This window comes from Mustela nivalis, assembly GCF_964662115.1.
Source record: "Mustela nivalis genome assembly, chromosome: X".
NCBI lineage: Eukaryota > Metazoa > Chordata > Mammalia > Carnivora > Mustelidae > Mustela > Mustela nivalis.
Window position 1 is genome coordinate 126,471,796 of NC_139040.1, and position 17,610 is coordinate 126,489,405.

The 17,610-nt window shown below is 42.9% G+C and overlaps 1 protein-coding gene across 4 annotated transcripts in view; it reads left to right on the forward strand.

Moving 5' to 3' along the window:
* The window catches only part of MID1 (midline 1), a 338,502-nt gene that overhangs the window by 256,039 nt on the left and 64,853 nt on the right, over positions 1-17,610 (forward strand). For all 4 annotated transcript variants that reach the window (XM_082717123.1, XM_082717125.1, XM_082717122.1 and 1 more), the window contains exon 3: positions 15,069-15,164. In XM_082717123.1, the coding sequence (XP_082573249.1) occupies positions 15,069-15,164 (96 nt within the window). The remainder of the gene's footprint in view (positions 1-15,068; positions 15,165-17,610) is intronic.

Below are 17,610 nucleotides of genomic sequence, written 5' to 3' on the forward strand. Positions count from 1 at the left end.
ACGATGTATGGGAAGCATTCACGATTATTTTAATAGTACCATATCTTCCTAAATTGCTTTTGTTGAGTAAAATAACGTTGCATTGGAAGAGAGTGTGTATTTTCTTAGTGGCGCTTCACAATTCCTTGTCTTACAATTCAATAAATCATCTTACACCTGTCAGCACATAGAGTCTAAGATTTATTGCCTGATCCATTGCCTAGTAGATAGCTCCTTGGCTGGAGAGCAGTTTCTGAAACTAATTTAATCAAAGTGTTTTTATAATATAGTGAACTCTGGCTTGATATCTCAAATATATATTGATGTCTTCAGAAACGTATGATTTAATCTTGTCCAGTTGTGAAATAGAATTCAGATTTGGCTCTGTGTGATTGCTGTTATAGATAGGAAATCGTTAGCTGCATTAATATTATTCACGTATTCTTTTATCAAGCAAGCATTTATTAGTGCCTGTATTTGCCCATACAGCACTCTGCTAGATTCTGAGATGCCATCGCCGGGGGGGGGGGGGGGACAAAACAAGTGCTGGGCAGGTGGAAAAGCACAACCAATGGCTCAGTTGGCGCAACCAGCTACAACCAGCATGGTGGTCATTGGCCAACAAGGAAAACGGAGTAACTGAAGTGCAGTCTTCATTTCGCAGGGCGGTGGTCATCACAGCTGGCTTCTACTGGGGAAATCTTAAACCTATTCTTGTTTTGAGGACTTTGCATGTCAACTCAGGAGCTTGAATCTGATCCTTCAAGACTAGACAGCTTTTGGACTTATGAGAATGGGGTACTATGATAATACCAACTTGCTGGGAAGATTACTTTGGTGACCACGCGTGGACCCGCTTGGCTGAGCAAAAATTCGAGGAGTGAAAACCAACAATTCAGGGAAGAAGATGGTTAGAGTGGTGACCTTGGGAAGAAAAGGAAAAGCTGAAGCGCAAAGCTGAGGGATCTTTTAATAACCAACCAAGCAGCTGTAGAGAGGGATTGATAGAATGCGTGAAGGAGAGGTCAGAGTCTAAGATGATGTTGTGGTTCTCAACCTGGAGAATGGCAGTTCTCCTTTGTAAAGACTAGACGGTGGGAAGAAAATATTTTTTAAAGATTTAATTAAAAATTTTATTTATTTATTTATTTGACAGAGAGAACGAGAGCACAAGCAGGGGGAACAGTAGTGGGAGAGGGACGTGGGGCTCAATCCCAGATTCTCCGGATCATGACCCGATCTGAAGGCAGATGCCTAACCATCTGAGCCACCCAGGCGCCCGAAAGTGAAAAGAAATTTCAAAGGGGCAGATGATACAGTTAAGAAAGCTGAGTTTAAAATAACGAGGGAGGGACGCCTGGGTGGCTCAGTTGGTTAAGCGGCTGCCTTCGGCTCAGGTCATGATCCCAGGGTCCTGGGATTGAGTCCCACATCGGGCTCCTTGCTCGGCAGGAGCCTGCTTCTCCCTCTGCCTCTGTCTGCCTCTCTGTCTGCCTGTCCTCTCTCTCTCCGTCTCTGACAAATAAATAAAAATCCTTAAAAATAAAAATAAAATAAAATAACGAGGGATCGTCAAAGCTTAATGCTGGGATGGAGGTGGGAATGAGAGACGGAAGTTTAGGTATGAGTTAAGATCTGAGGTTGAACTTTGAATATTATCGGGACAGAGGAGAAAGTTGAAACTGTCAAAGAGTCCACATTTGCCGAGGGAATATGTATATGTGAAGGCACCGTTTTGTCGTCATTCTTTGGAGATGGAAAGAACACAGTCTGGTGAAAGCCTCTCTTGCGGTCAAAATTACACGGTGCCGGAGTCTGCCTTTAATTATAGTAAATGTGTCTGATTTGAAAATGTATTCATTAGCTATGTAAGTGACACTTCATTCAAATAAAAGTAACGCATTGGACAAAAACAATGGTTAGTGGAAGGCTATGCTATGATTCACTGTCACCATTGAACTACCAAGCTGTCTCTGATGTCATATGTTGACATTCTACCTTCCCAGAGTGTCCTATCACAGTGGTCTACCAAGGTCATAGACATTTGAAAATCAAATGACAAAACTCGGGACGCCTGGGTGGCTCAGTTGGTTAAGCAGCTGCCTTCGGCTCAGGTCATGATCCCAGGGTACTGGGATCGAGTCCCACATCGGGCTCCTTGCTCGGCAGGGAGCCTGCTTCTCCCTCTGACTCTGCCTGCCTCTTTGTCTGCCTGTGCTCACTCTCTCTCCCTCTGTCTCTGGCAAATAAATAAATAAAATCTTAAAAAAAAAAATGACAAAACTCACACTAAAAAGTTAAGAGAGCCAAGCTTAACGCTTGCTTTCAGGTTTATACATTTTGTGTCAGGCCAAATCTTAAAGAGGTGCACGACTTCAGCCAGTTGGGGTGGGGGGCTGGCATTATTTTTTCATCATAAACAGATGAGTTTGGGTCCTCTGCTGGCTGAATGCCCTCTCCCCCTTTCAACACCACTTAAACATTTTTCAAAACAGCATTTATAAGTAATTGAGAATACACTGGGGCAACTTCACCAAGACTGATTTTTTTTTTTCTGGAACATTCTGAACATCTGAGTTCTATCTGTGCTTTTATTAGAAAAAGCAATTCAGAATTGCCAATGGTGACAGGGTAAAAAGCACAGTTGACTGGGGTACACATTCATTCCCAAGCCTTGCATCCGCCATGATGTTGGGTCATTGACCCCCACCTCCAGATTCTGCAGCCTTGCCTCGTTTCTCCCATGCCATGGCTATAGCACCCCCTTTCATCCATTATGCTTCCTGGTCCCCAGTGGAGATAGAAGGAACTATGGAAAGGGCCAGGCATAAGGCCTGATGACACAGACTGAGCAAGACCATCTAAAGGTGTCCTCGAGAAAGGGAAGACAGGAAGAAGAGCTCAGGCGCTGCTTACCTCCCACTTCGATTCTCTTCTCTTTAAACACCGTCAACCCCCACGTGTTGAAGGGTGTTACAACATTCAGGTAAGTGGTTCTCAAACTTGAGCACTCACCGGAATTCCCTGGAGGGCTTATTAAATCACAAGTCCTGGGCTGCCTTTAGTTTCTGATTCAGCAGGTCTGGGGTGGGGCCCCAGAGTCTGCGGGTCCCACCAGCTCCCCAGGGAGGCCGCTGCTGCTGTTGTAAGCCTCCTTCCACTTCTCTGCATATTGGACAGTTTTTGCACCCAGGACTGAAACCAGATGGCTTTCAACATTTTTTTTTTTAAGTGACATTTATTCTTTGACTTCCTCTCGAGTCAAATGCTGTGCATGCGAACCAGAATGTATTCTATTCCAGGGAAATGAGGGTTTGTTCATTTCTGAAATACACTGACCCTTAAATGGTCTTCAGTCATGTCTACGCAAGCCAGCTCTGGGAAGGCGGCTTGACACTTTTTTGTGCAGTCCTGCAAATGGAATAATGGACTCTAGAATGATTACAACTAGTTTTTGCCAGTAGACAGGTGGCCCTCGATCAGAGACACAGAATATTATGGGGGAAGATGGAAGGAGTTAAATGTTATCGCTGTGGTTGCCATCATTGTAAATATTTGCATTTTACCTTTCAGGCGTCAGAGGCGTTTCTAGTCTTCAGGGTGGTTGTGTTGCCTGAGTTGACCTTTCAAAGAATCTGGGTTGGGCAGTGAATCTGTTCTTTTGTCATCAGGGTTCTTAATTTTTTTTTTCTTCTACGTCTTTGATTTACCACATAAAAAACATCCGTAGCATACTTATGTTATATTTCTGGTGAAATAACTACTGTGAAAATCAACAAACCCAGTTTGCAGGACACTAATATGTTGCAGGGTACAAATTGAGGTCACCAGAAGTTCTTTTTTAGACATTAGGAACACTCGAATGATTGAACAGAGTATTTCCCTGTATTTTCTGGTCAAAAAGCCCTCTAAATTTCTGAACAGTAACAATCAGTGTTCCCTGCAAAGTACTGTTTAGTAAAGTTCCTGGGATTTTTTTTTAATGATAAATTCAGATAAATTCACACTTCTAGCGACATCTAGATATAATTTTGTCCTTGCGCTCACTATATGCCTATGCTGCATTCCAAAAGATATTCTTTTTATTCTGAATAAATCTGAAAGTATAAAACTAGCAAAGGGAATAAATTGTTCATTTTTGTTTACTTAATTACAGATCCAGGGACTTAGCAACCGGATTTCTCAATTTTGAGCAATGGTTCTTGCTTTTGGCCAAGCATTAGAATCTCCTGAGGGGAGTTTTAAAGATTCCAATCCTGGGACCTTACTCCAGTCTAAGTAATTCAGACTCTCTGCTTGGAAGGGGGTGTAGACTGAGCATGGTGTTTGCACAATTCCCCAGGCACCTGCAGTGTGTAGGCCAAGATAGGAACCACTTATCCACTGATCGGTCATCTTGCTTCCTTCCTTCCGTAACTTGTATGTTTCTTTAATTTTGACTCAATCAAAATCACCTTGAATGGACAGACAACATCAGTCCTACTAAATGAGGAGGAGATGGCTGGGTCAAGGTGGTAGAGTCAGGGATGAAGAATGGGATGAATTCAAGGAGTTTGAGATTCAGATGTCTAAAACCCAAGGAAGGTTCTGTCTTTGAAGGTTACTCAGGGCTGAGAAACAATGGCATGCTTTCATATTCTTTGATTCTCTAGGCTGTCCCAAATGGGGAATTCTCTTACATAACATTGATTTTGTAAATTCTTAACAGACCAGACCCCTTTAGATGGAGTGGAATTTTAATCTTTTTTTTTTGAGTCAAAGAGTGTACCTCCCTTGGCTTTAATATTTTGTGTACCTCCCAGATGGGGATATGAATTTTGTGAACAATATGAATCCTTTCTGGGAATGCCACACATTCGAGAATAAAGCTGACCATGTATTGAATTTTAATAATCATTTTCAGCAGCTGGTCCAGAAAAGGCATAATCCTCTAAAACCTAAAAATTTGAGGGCAAACATGTTGCAGCAGAAACAGAGCCAAGTTATCGACGCAGGATTATTAGATCAAAGACTAAACTATTTTCGCTCGAAATACATTCAATATATTCACATCAACTGAAATGAAGTATCTGCAGAATGTGAAGTACTAGCTTAGAAAAAGATTTGGTCTTCCCACGGTGTCTTAAAAGCGAAAATGTACTTCCATTCATTGAAGGCTACGTATCCACCATGAGACAGGTCTGGTAAAAATGTTTGATGGTATCAGTTAAAACCCTATTTAAGTAGAAAAGCCAGAACATGTTCGTTAATGAGTATCTCACAATGTCATCATTGACTTAAAATGGAGGAAGGGGGATAAGATCAAAATGATTCAATCTCTGAGTGATGGAGGTGACATACATAAACAAGGTGTAGGACATCCGTGGTATCAGGATTTTATAGACATTAATTATCCTGTGCTCTAAGGCCCCCTTTGAGGTGTGATTTATGATGAAGAAAAAAACCTGAGGAAAATAGAATTGATGGAAAAAGGAATTGATGAGTAATTCCCCATTTGGTGTGTACCCACGACCCAATGCTTTATGCTTAGTCACAGATTGGAAAGAACTGACTAATCCTTGTGCTGCGCTTTCTTCTTTACCTACTCTTGGCCATGCTCTTGCTGTAACAACCTTGATTCCAGTTAAGATCCTTTCTGACTCTTTCCCGGCCTGAATCTTCTGCTTCTCTGAACAGAAGTTGACTGTGGAACCTAGTCAGACATTTGTGTTTCACCCATGATTTCAAGCTTTCCTTTTTTCTTTCATGAGTTAAAAATTATTTTGGTAGCCAACAAAAAGAGCCTTCGCCTTCAGAATTTTGAGTACCTAAATGACTGAAATTTTAGGCACACTTACACTCTCATAGTAGGGATTGAAAATGTTAAGTGAGTTGGAGTTTTGAAATTTTAAAATGATTGGGACCAGCAGAGCAAACACTCTGCATTAACTAATAGTTATTATTAGTTTATTGTTATTATTAGATAATTTGATTATTAGATAATTTTATATATAGTTTTTAGATAATAATCTTATTAGATTATTAGATTATTTTTTAAAGACATTTCTATTGTTTCTAAAGAAACCCGTTTTCTGTAAAGGGCCAGTGTTCAAGTCTATCATTCTAGCTCATAAGCAGCAACAGACAATCTATAAACAGATGAAAAGTATTCGTGCTCCTGTAAAACTTCATGGACAGAGAGATTTGAATTTCATATGCTCTTCATGTGTCACAAAATTTTACCTTCTCATTTAAAAATGAAAATTCATTCTTAGCTGGCAAGCCGTACCAGCGCAGGTGGAGAACAGGGTTTGGTCTGTGGGCCATGCTGTGCCAACCCCTGGGCTGGGAGATTAATATTTTCCCCAACTTGAAAGCTTTTTTTTTTTTTTTGAGTAAAATATGTAACTACTATTAGTCCATTTCCCAAAATTCCCATAATCTTTCCACTATCTAATTCTTGACCGACAGTTGGTTACCTCTCTTGAGTCAGCCCCACAGATGTGCTGTGTCGAGATTGATTCATGTCCCCGAATGGGGGCACATAAGTAGGGAAAAGGGCAGCAGGACAGCTGCCCAACGGGACCTTCGTGGGCCATTTTTACCTTTTACCCAGGCCATGATCTCCAGAAATGCTTTCTGGAATGCTCCATTGATCGAAGTTACAGTCACTTTCTCTGGAAGATTTCTCTGCAGGCCTCTGTGTTGCAGTGGAGGTAATTATTTAGAATTTGGGGGATTTTCAGAGGCTCCCCATCATCCAGCTTCCTTCACCTCAGTATTGATTCTCAAAACTAACAAATATGATTATGAGTCAGTTGCTCACCTCTCTTATTATGGGCGGAAGTAGCGCCTGGGCATGAGGAGTGAACAAGAAAGGCCACTCACATCTCTAGTACCTGTAACAAAGTAGTTTGTAGTCAGATCTGCTAAAATTATAACTAGGTGAATATAACTCTTAAAGATAGAAACTTATTTCCATCAAAATTTGAAGCCATTTTAGACCATAAATAGTATTTAAAGATTGTTCTCTGTATATTATTGACGACCGTATTAGAATAATAACCCCTGAATTTCTGGTGATGGACTTTATAAGTACATAGAGCAGATTCTGCGCAGTTAATATGGAAATTCCAAATAAAACCTGACAAGGTAAATACAGTATCGCATATCAAAATGGCTTAAATTGTAGCCCATGGAACACTAGACTTAAATTTGTATGCAGATTGGGTTTTATTATGTTTTTGAAGTTCCCTGGGCGGCCTGTCTTGCCAGGGCATTTGGAAATGTTAACTATCATAACCAATGAAAAAAGGCATTAAAAACTAAACCCGGCATAAATCACACGTCCTCGTGGTCTGTCATGAGTTGAACCTGAAGATAGCCTTAAACTCCCACAAGGTAATTAAAACATCTTAAGTGTTTAGTTACATATAAAGAATTTATGCTTTTATGCAGGTGGCATGTGTTAATACGGGTGTGTGTTTTCATATTAAGGATTGTGATTAAAGTTTCTTAGAAGAAAATATATGGATTGCAGCACTCGACGTGTTCATATCCTGATCGCGCCGGAGTCGTGGTGGTGTTGGGTGTCAGAGCGCCAAACACAGTTTCTGAATGTCGCTCTGAATAGTACGGACTGAAACAAGCCAGATCTGTGTTTGCCTTGAAAGGTATCCAGACTTAATATTATACTTTAAAGACATTCTAAAGCATCGGCTTTAGAGTAAGAGCAAACATTCTGTAAGGCCTGGATCAACCCAAAAGGAGTTACTGAAATCTCCTGTTTCAGGCATACATTTTAATAGTAGTGCTCAATGACAAGTCATTAATTCCCTGCAACCCGACTCTTAGGGACAGGTTCTCCAAAGGCTAAAATGAGCAGTATTTTTGTCTGCTTACCTTGCCATTTGATTAGGTATCCGTGTGTGTCGAAGCACAAAGCTCGGTTTTACTATTCTCAGCTGGTGTCCGCAGCCCTGAGCGCCTGGCCCTGTTGAGGTCGGTGTGAAACCTTGTGCCCTACCAGGGATTGTTAAATTGTTACATTATCAGCTTCCTGAACACTACCTAACGTAAAGGAGGTGCATTATGGCTCTGTGAAAATGCATTAGCGGTGTATGCGTGAAAAACAAAAATTATGGGAAAAATTAATCATCCTTGAGGCAGAAAAGTGTGCGGGGCAGCCTCATTGTTTAAGGCTGTGGGCAGATCTGCCTTTTAGAAGGACCGTCCTTGTAGCTTTACTTTTAGAAGGACCATCTTAAATTATTTGTATTCCTCTGCTTTGGTGGTAGTGGTGGTGGTAGGAGGCACCTGGTGAATTCCATCGGCCAGCTGGGTGCTTACGAAAGCCTCATCTGTCTCAACAAAGACACATTCTTAGCCCGTCCTTCCCCTTCGGAGAGTAAGCAGCGCTATGAGAAACACAGCTGGGGAAGAGGTCATGAGTTAAGGCTAGGAGCAACTTGACTTTGCTTTTAGGTGGAATTTGGACTAGATGTGTCTGTGATAATTGCTAGACTATTTATCTAAACCCATGTTTATTAAAATTTGCTCAACACTGTAGTATTTACATTTCCAGAAACCTTGTGGTCTTAGAGAGTTACACGGCATCCCTTTCAGAATGCTTCTTGGTTGCCAAGCCCCTCTTGGGCTCAGACTCCATGCTACCAACGAGAAAGGCCCTCAAGGGGAGAAGACAATGTTTGAACAATCTGTAGTAGTTGTTAAATGAACTAACTAGTTAGCTGATTTACTACATTAGATTTCAGAAGAGTCGTCTAGTGGATATTCAGTCTTCCCTGCTAATTGTTCCCACAGTAAATATTGGAGCACTTCCGATGGAAAGGGACTAAGCTGTGATGGGTATACAGCAGGCACTCAATACGTACTATGGTTTCATTATGCCCTCCCCTTAGTAGTGGAATTATTTCCTGCTGTGCAGGTGCATTCCAAAGGGAAGAGCATGTGCCCAGGCCCAGGAAGGAGCTTGGCCTATGGGCCGAATCTCAATCACCACCTGTTTTTGTAAATAATGTTTTATACTGGAACAGAGCCCTGCCCATCCGTTTCTGTAGAGTCCGTGGCTGCTTTCTCACTAAAAGGGCAGCAGAACTGAGCAGTTGCAACAGAGAGGTTGTGGCCAATAAAAACTAAAATATTTACTACCTGGCCCTTCCCAGAAGTTTGCTGACCCCTGTTCGAGACCCTAGCGCTGTGCCGTTCAGCAGTAGAGCTGCTCGCTGTGTGTAGCTGCCGGGCATTTGACATGCTGAATGGTGTGAATTGAGATGTGTTATGTGTATAAAACACCTACTAGATTCCAAAGACCTAGTAAAAAGAAACAAAGAAAAAGAATGTAAAATAGGTTATCAGGTTTGGGTTGTTTTTTTTTTTTTAAACATCTTGAGTAATCTCTACCTACATCCAACGTGGGGTTTGAACTCACAACCCTGAGATCAGGAGTCACATGCTCCACTGACTGAGCGCTCTGACTCATCAGTTTTTAAATATTGATTTACAGGTTGAAATAATATTTTGGATATTGAATGAAGTAAAATATATTCTGAAAATTAATTTTAACTGGTTCTTTTTATTTTTTATTCACATGACTATTAGAAAAAAAATATTTTTATTGATTTACAGGTTGAAATAATATTTTGGATATTGAATGAAGTAAAATATATTCTGAAAATTAATTTTAACTGGTTCTTTTTATTTTTTATTCACATGACTATTAGAAAAAAAAATATTTTTAAAGATTTTTATTTATGTGACAGAGGGAGATCACAAGTAGAGAGAGAGAGAGAGGAAGGAGCAGGCTCCCTGCCTAGCAGAGAGCCCGATGCGGGACTCGATCCCAGGACCCTGAGATCATGACCTGAGCTGAAGGCAGAGGCCCAACCCACTGAGCCACCCAGGCAGCCCCAATGACTATTAGAAAATTTAAAATGTGATTCACATGGCGGGAATGGCCTCAGGGGGGAGCGTGCCGGTTTCTAGGGCTCTGAGGGTGTTAAGAGAGCACCCAAGGAAACGGTCTCCTCCTGGCTGAGAGGCTGAGTCCTGCCGTCAGTCTGATGCTTCCATCCATGGGAGGAATTGGGTGTCAGGCCTCTGGGGTCTAGAACCTGAACACCCAACCTAGGGTTGGGGTTTGGTCCTGGGAGGATGGCAGGCCTGAGGTGCCGGTGTGGACTCAGGCTCTCAGAGGGCTGAGTTGAGGGCATTGCTCTGGCGGCCCATCAGGCTCCGGGATTGTGGCGTGGGGGTCCTTGGAAGGTGTGGGTGGCTTCAGGGGGCATGGAGGTTTCTCCGGCCGGGAGGGCTCTGCACGGGCCATGTGGCCCCTGTGTGGTCCAGCCACACATAGCTGACGTTGTATTTCCAGGGGCTGCTGGTTTAGAGCCTGGAATTTGGAGGATCTGTGACCTCTAAAAAAAGCTAGAAAGAGGGGAGGGGACACCTGGGTGGCTCAGTCAGTTAAGCGTCCAACTCTTAGTTTCGGCTCCAGTCATGATCTCAGAGTCCTGAGATCAATCCCCTGGTCGGGGCTCCGCGCTCAGTGCAGAGTCTGCTTGTCCCTCTCCCCCTGCTGCTCCCCCTACAGCTCGCTCTCGCTCTCGCTCTCTCTCAAATAAATAAAATCTGAAAGAAAAAAAAGAGAGGGGAGGTGGAGGAAGAGAAAACAATCTCTTGCATTTGCAAATGTCTTTTAAGACCAATGAACTCTTTAGTCAATGTGGCTATTCCTCATGAGAAGGAAGACGCACGAATAGCGGACTAGGATTATTTTCCTAATAAGGTTTCAGTCGAGTTCTCCCAGAAGACCCTGCCTCAGAATCCATGTTGGAAGGCGACCCAGGCAGCAGCTGTAAGGGAGAAGGGAAGGAAGCAGAAAGAGGGCGTGGGTGGGAGCCGCTCGTCGCCCCCGGCACCTGGCCCCGCTCCGTGGGGCTCCCTGAAGGGCTCTGTGGGTTGTGACTCAGACGGTTCCCACCCGGGATGTGAAGGAAGCCAGGCTTTTCATCTACCTACTGCCAGTAGTTGCTGACTGAAGGCTGCTCCTAGGGGCATCAGCCTCCCCACTCCCCTCAGCCCCCCAGCGCGCCCTGCCCGGGCCCAAGAAAACCCTGGTGCCCAAAAGAACAGGTGTTGGCCGCCCAAAGCCACCAGCAAGCCTGAGAGCATCCGAGGCCCGGGGTTGGGCCCCTCTAGTGCGGGGCCCTGACACCAAACCGAATGTTTTCTCCCATAACTCATGATTTCAACAAACGTTTGCATAGTTCCTGGTGTATGTGTTCATTTCCTCCCCTGAGTTTAACAACAGCGCAGGTAGGGAGCTCTGTCAACACGCGCACCCCCGGGTGGGGAAGCTGGGCCCGGGTGGCGTCCGTCCGGGAGAACTGAGCTGGGATGGTGGCCCTAGTCTCCTCACCCCCTGCTTGTGTGGTCGCTCAGGCCAACTCCTTGGATCTCTCCAGAGCTCAGCTCCATAAGGAGATGTAAATGTATTAACGTTTTCGAGGCGAGAACAGGAAACTCAGACTATTTTGTGGGTACCCCATAGAATTCCGTAGATAGCCGTAGGGAAGTAGATACTTCTCTACACTTAGTCCCAAGACTCTTACGCCAAAAAATATTATCTCTCTTTTGCACAAAGCACAGTCAAAATTGGGAGGTTATAGGACCTGCTGACCGCCACACAGGATCTGAGCGATCCAGTTAAATTCTCAAAAACACCACAGAAGTCCCCGTAGTAGAAGCTTATGGATGCACGGTTCACTGAGGACTGGATTTTGTTACCTCCCCATTACCCGGGCTCTCTTCAGAAGTGTTGTCAGTCCCTTTGGTGCTTCTTGGAAACAAGTCTCTCTCCCAGCTTCATTTCCCTTTATTATGCTTGTAAGTGACTCGGTAATTCTTTGTGGACTTCAGTAACACTTGTACTATTTAAATTTGAATAACCCCAAAGGATCCAGATAGGTCAATGTGTTTAAACCACAGGCTTTAGTCTACGTATTAGCTGATTAAAAACAGATTTTTATACATGATGTATACTTAATAAAAGGCGGGGAAGCAAGCAGATGTTTGTAAAATCTAAATGTGTTAGATTCTATTTATTTGGCTCTCTTTTGCTGACTAGCTTTAGAAAAATCATACCTGTGATCACCGAAGAGTAAACAGTTAGATGATGTATTTCCCTAGAAATTTCCTGCTCAGAAGGGTCAGCCAGAAAGGCAAGGAAAAAGATTCCCTGAGATTATCATACCAAAAGAAGTTGACAAATATGCCATAAAGGAGTCACGTCTAGATCAAGGACACTGAGTAATGGAACGCCTCAGAATTAGTCTCTAGTCTCTGGCCATAAAGTGATTAGTAGCTGTGATTCATTTCATGCAAACAGAAAAAACTTTTGGCTGTTGTCTGCGTTGTTGTAGTGGTCTGCGTTGTTGTTAAGAGCTTCGAAAGCAAGGTTTTCTTCGATGCAACCATGAGATCATGAACTTGAACTTTAATCACTCTGTCTGGTTCCTCCTCTGTCTTTCTGTTAAGGTGTCCCATCCTTTCAGTGGGAAATAGTTATTTTTCTCCTTTAAATTATTTGTATTTGAGACGCTTTGCATGTTTCAAAGCCAAAATTGAAGCATTCTTGTTGGTCTTCTAGTCCTGATGAAATAAGTACCAAACCTCCGTCTGAATTCTGAGCACATGAGAACTACAGATAAGATATTTTCAAATGGATTTTGAAGAGTAATAATCAAGTTTCAGCATAAGTGGAAAGTCTCCAAGGACCGGAAATGAAAGGAGCTGCAGAATGGTGGGGGAAGGCTGAAGCTGGGCTACTCAGGAGAAGTGGAGATGGGACGGGGCGGTGGGAACCGGATGGGGGGAACGTGGTGGAGAGTGTCCCGCATGGGGCAGAAGCCTTAGACTGTCCCACATGCCCGGAGGCCAGAACTCCCCATGGAAATACTGGACTCAAAGGGTACCTCCCACCTTGTCTGGAATTGGAGCCAGACAGAACTCTCAGGAACAGAATGCCTCAGGGAGGCCCTGAGTCAAACCGGGATCAGTGCCTCTAACACACGGGCGTCCTGTGGGAGTGCCCTCCCTGGGGAACCGATCTCACGCCCTAACATCAGAGTGGGCAGCTCATTTGGCTGTGCTGTGCCAATCCCCGGATCCCAGCCCAGGGAACAAAGTTTGCATCAGATGAGCTGTCGGACAAAGATGGTAAGATACGAGATAAAATCAGACTCTTGGGAAACGTCACGCAAACACAGGAAAGTAGGGAATTGCCTTTTTTCAAGTAAGCTTAAGAATAAATAAGTGTGTTTAGTTTTCTTGAAATTATGAAGGAGGGAACTACCTATCCTGGGAACAAGAAGAGAGGGTAGTTCAAGAAAAGGGAGGTGTGATAAAGAATCCACTGGAAACGAAAAATGTGGTCACTGAAATGAAAAAATTAGGCAGTAGGATAAACACCAGATTAATAAGCAGAACTTGTTTAAGAATGACCAGAGAGATTTCTGTTTCTGACGTATGCATTTTAAGCATTAAGTAAAAGTGACTCTTTTCCTGAGTGTACCTTTCGAAATCTAAAATTTTATAAACTAGAAAGAATAAATGCTTTCAGAAATTAATTTCATGGCATGGTGAACTGTTATCACCTTGATGAAATTATTGATTTTCAAAATACTCTCTTCAAATCCTCTTTCACAGATGGCATTATAAATCCTCAATCTGTTTTCTTTTCCATGAAATTTCCTTCTGTTCCGTCTTTTCACTGTATTTGTGGAATTGTCTAACTAGTAAAACACGCAGTCGCCCTAATCCTTTGCCGTGACCTTGGTTCGTGACATCGTTCTATCCCCCGTGACCCCCGCTACCTCCGTCCCATCTTCCCAAGAAATTCCCATTGTTGTTCACCAAAAACTCCATGGCCCATCCTTCCAGCCTCAGCGGAAGGAACGTGTCCTCTGGAAAACCTAACTCGTTCACAGCACTTCCACACCCCCTGCCCCACCATCTCCTGGTGGACAGGCGTAGGAGTTTCTGTTTGTGGTTCCCCAGTATCTCTCAGAGTCGGCAGTAGTAGAAGCTAAATAAATACTTGTGTGAATGGACAAGTGAATGAGTGGCATCAATGAAGAGCGTGCAGAACAAGAAGCGGGTTATTATGGTCGAAAACTAGATTTAATGATCATTACAGGGAACTTTAAATTTGAATGTTCTAAGGAAATAGGAAGTAATTCTAGATTTGTAAGCAGGACGGTGATATGAAAAATGTGGCATTCAAGAAAATTTAATCTGGCATTGATATGTTGATAGACAAAGAATAGAAGCATGTACGATACAATGTACTACGAGTGAGTAAATGTGTATGATGAGGACTTCTTGTATCTTGTAAATGCCTATAAATAGTCGTAATGTCAGCAGTAGCTGGATAATTCAAACCTTCCTCTGAGGGACTGACCTCAGCCTGCCCGTAAGATGGTAAATCCTAAAAATCCAATAATAGTTGATTTGCAGTGGGAATATATTCCTTATATTATTGCCACTTCTGAGTCAGGTAAAGAACTAGAAATCCAATTACCTCTTTTCTCCCTAGTTCATGACCTATAGCTAATTATTCCGGTAAATGTGCCCAGGTTCGTACAAGAAGGAGGGAAAAAAGAATGAAATTTGAATCTTTTTTAAAGGTTCTTTTAAATGCAGCTACTCAAAGTCGAGTTTAAATCTATAAATGCAGGGCGCCTGGGTGGCTCAGTCGGTTAAGTGTCTGCCTTTGACTCAGGTCGTGATCCCAGGGTCCTGGGATCGAGCCCCATGTTGGGCTCCCTGCTCTGCAGTGGGTCTGTTTCTCCCTCTTCTGCCCTTCTGCCTGCTTGTGTGCGTGCGTTCTCTCTCAAATAAATAAATAAAATCTTAAAAAAATAGATCTGTAAATGCTTAAAGCTGCATAGATTTCATTGAGGTTTCTGAAAAAAGGATCACATTTTCCCGAGTACGAGTAATTTGGTTATTAAAAGTTTATAATACTTCAGGATATGGCACAATATTTTCAGGATTCAGAATAATATTTTTCTTCTCTTTTTGAACAGCAAAACTTAGAGAGTAACCTCACCAGCCTTATCAAGAGGAACACGGAACTAGAGACCCTTTTGGCTAAACTCATCCAAACCTGTCAGCATGTGGAGGTGAGTGTCTCTTTGTGCTGTGTTTCACAATTATACCCTCCTTGCCTTTACATTTTTAAGGTGGGAATCTTTTAAACATTAGATCTTTTGCAGAAGCCAGATATAAAAGATGGGCAGAATTGGAAAGAACTAGGGTCTCAGAGACTCTCTCCCCATGCACTGCTTTGTCCCACCTCCATGGCCTCCATGACAGCTCTATCTGCTGCGGTGGCTTTACTTAGCATTCCTTTTTTTAAGAAATTTTTTAGTGTGTTATGTTAGTCACCATACTGAACATGATGAGTTTTTGATGTCATGTTCCATGATTCATTGTTTGCATATAACATCCAGTGCTCCGTGTCCTCCTTAATACCCATCACCGGGTTAAGCCATCCCCCCACCCCTTCCCCTCTGAAACCCTCAGTTTGATTCTCAGAGTCCATAGTCTCTCATGGTTCATCTCCCCCTCTGATCTCCCCTACTACATTTTTCCCTTCCTTCTCCTAATGTCCTCCATGCTATTCCTTATGTTCCACAAGTAAGTGAAACCATAGGATAATTGACTTTCTCTGCTTGATGTATTTCACTCAGCATAATCTCCTCCAGTCCCGTCCATGTTGATGCAAAAGTTGGGGATTCATCCTTTCTGATGGAGGCATAGTACTCCAAAGTGTATATGGACCACATCTTCCTTATCCATTCGTCTGTTGAAGGGCATCTCGGCTCCTTCCACAGTTTGGATATTGTGGACACTGCTGCTATGAACACTGGGGTGCATACGGCCCTTCTTTTCACTCCATCTGTATCTTTGGGGTAAATACCCAGTAGTGCAATTGCAGGGTCATAGGGTAGCTCTATTTTTAACTCTTTGAGGAACCTCAAAGAGTTTTCCAGAGTGGCTGCACCAACTTGCATTCCCACCGACAGTGTAGGAAGCTTCCCCTTTCTCCACATCCTCTCCAACATTGTTGTTTCTTGCCTTGTCGATTTTGGCCATTCTGACGTGTGTAAGGTGGTATCTCAATGTGGTTTTGATTGGCTAATGATGAAGACCACTTTATCATGTGTCTGTTAGCCATTCGTCTGTCTTCTTTGGAGAAGTGTCTGTTCATGTCTTTTGCCCATTTTTTGACTTGAGTATTTGTTTTTTGAGTGTTAGCATTCCTGATGTTATAGATTTTAATTGCCTTGACAGAGGGCATCCATAAAAGCACTGTGTAAAAGGTGTCGTATCAGTTTCGCTGAGGCTGCTGTAACAAATCCCCACGAACTCGGACAGCACGAGATTATAGAAATGTGTTCTCTCATAGTTCAGGCAGCCATAAGTTCGAAATAAAGCCTTGCTCCCTCGAAAGATTCTAGGGGAGGACAAGTCCATGCCTCTTCCCACCTTCTAGGAGTTCCAGGCAATTCTTGGAGTTCTTGGCTTGTATCTGCAGCACTCTCACCTCTGCCTCTGTGGTCCCATGGCCTTCTCCCTGTGTGACTTTGTGTCTGTGTCCAAATCTTCTCACAGGACACCAGCCATTGGATTGGAGCCATCCTAACCCCGGGGTGAATTCACTTTAACTCAACTACATATGTAAAGATGCTGTTTCCCAACCAGGTCATATTTGAAGATACCAGGGTTTAGGACTTGAACATAATCTTTCTGGGCAGGCAGGCTTGGGGGGGCACACAATTCAACCCACTGCAGATGTACATTCAATGTATCTTTGTTGTCAGATACATTTCCATGAAATGGACCACTTGTTGGGATTAAGTCAAGAGTATTCAAGCAGCAGTGACACCAAGGACAAATCGCAGAACCCGGATGTTTCTAATCCTCTGCTTAAAATGGATTCATTTTGGTGGGGGGGCGTTGGGTGGCACATTTAGTTGAGCATCTGGCTCTTGATTTCGGCTCAGGCCATGATCTCAGGGTCGTGGGATCGAGCCTTGCACCGGGCTCTGTGCTCAGCTTCTCCCTTTCTCTCTGCTCCTCCCCAACTCGAGAGTTCCCTCTCCCCGCCCTGACTCAAATAAATAAATAAAATCTTAAAAAAAAAGAATGGATATGCTTTTGACAAGGGTCTCTCCAGGGACTATTTTGAGCCTTGTTGATTAAACAACATGGTAAATACCAGTGAACAAGCATAATGTTTTCATTATTGTAGGGCACAGTGAATGTGTTATAGGAATAAATGGGTGAACTAAATGGAATGATCCATTGCTATATTTTATTTTTATGAAGTGATGGCATTTGATGTTTAGGACAATAAGAAAGAATAATTTCTCTTCAATAAAAAAAAAATTACCTGTGTTTTATGGGGGAACTTTTACAAAGGCTTTATGGATTGGGTGATTATTTCATTCAATTTCAGCTAGTTACTTCTTAAAGCATTTAGTGTCTGGTTTCTATTATGGCCTGTAGTGATTTCAGAACAACTGTCTCGCTCCTAATGCAATCTCAGTATGGCTTGAATTT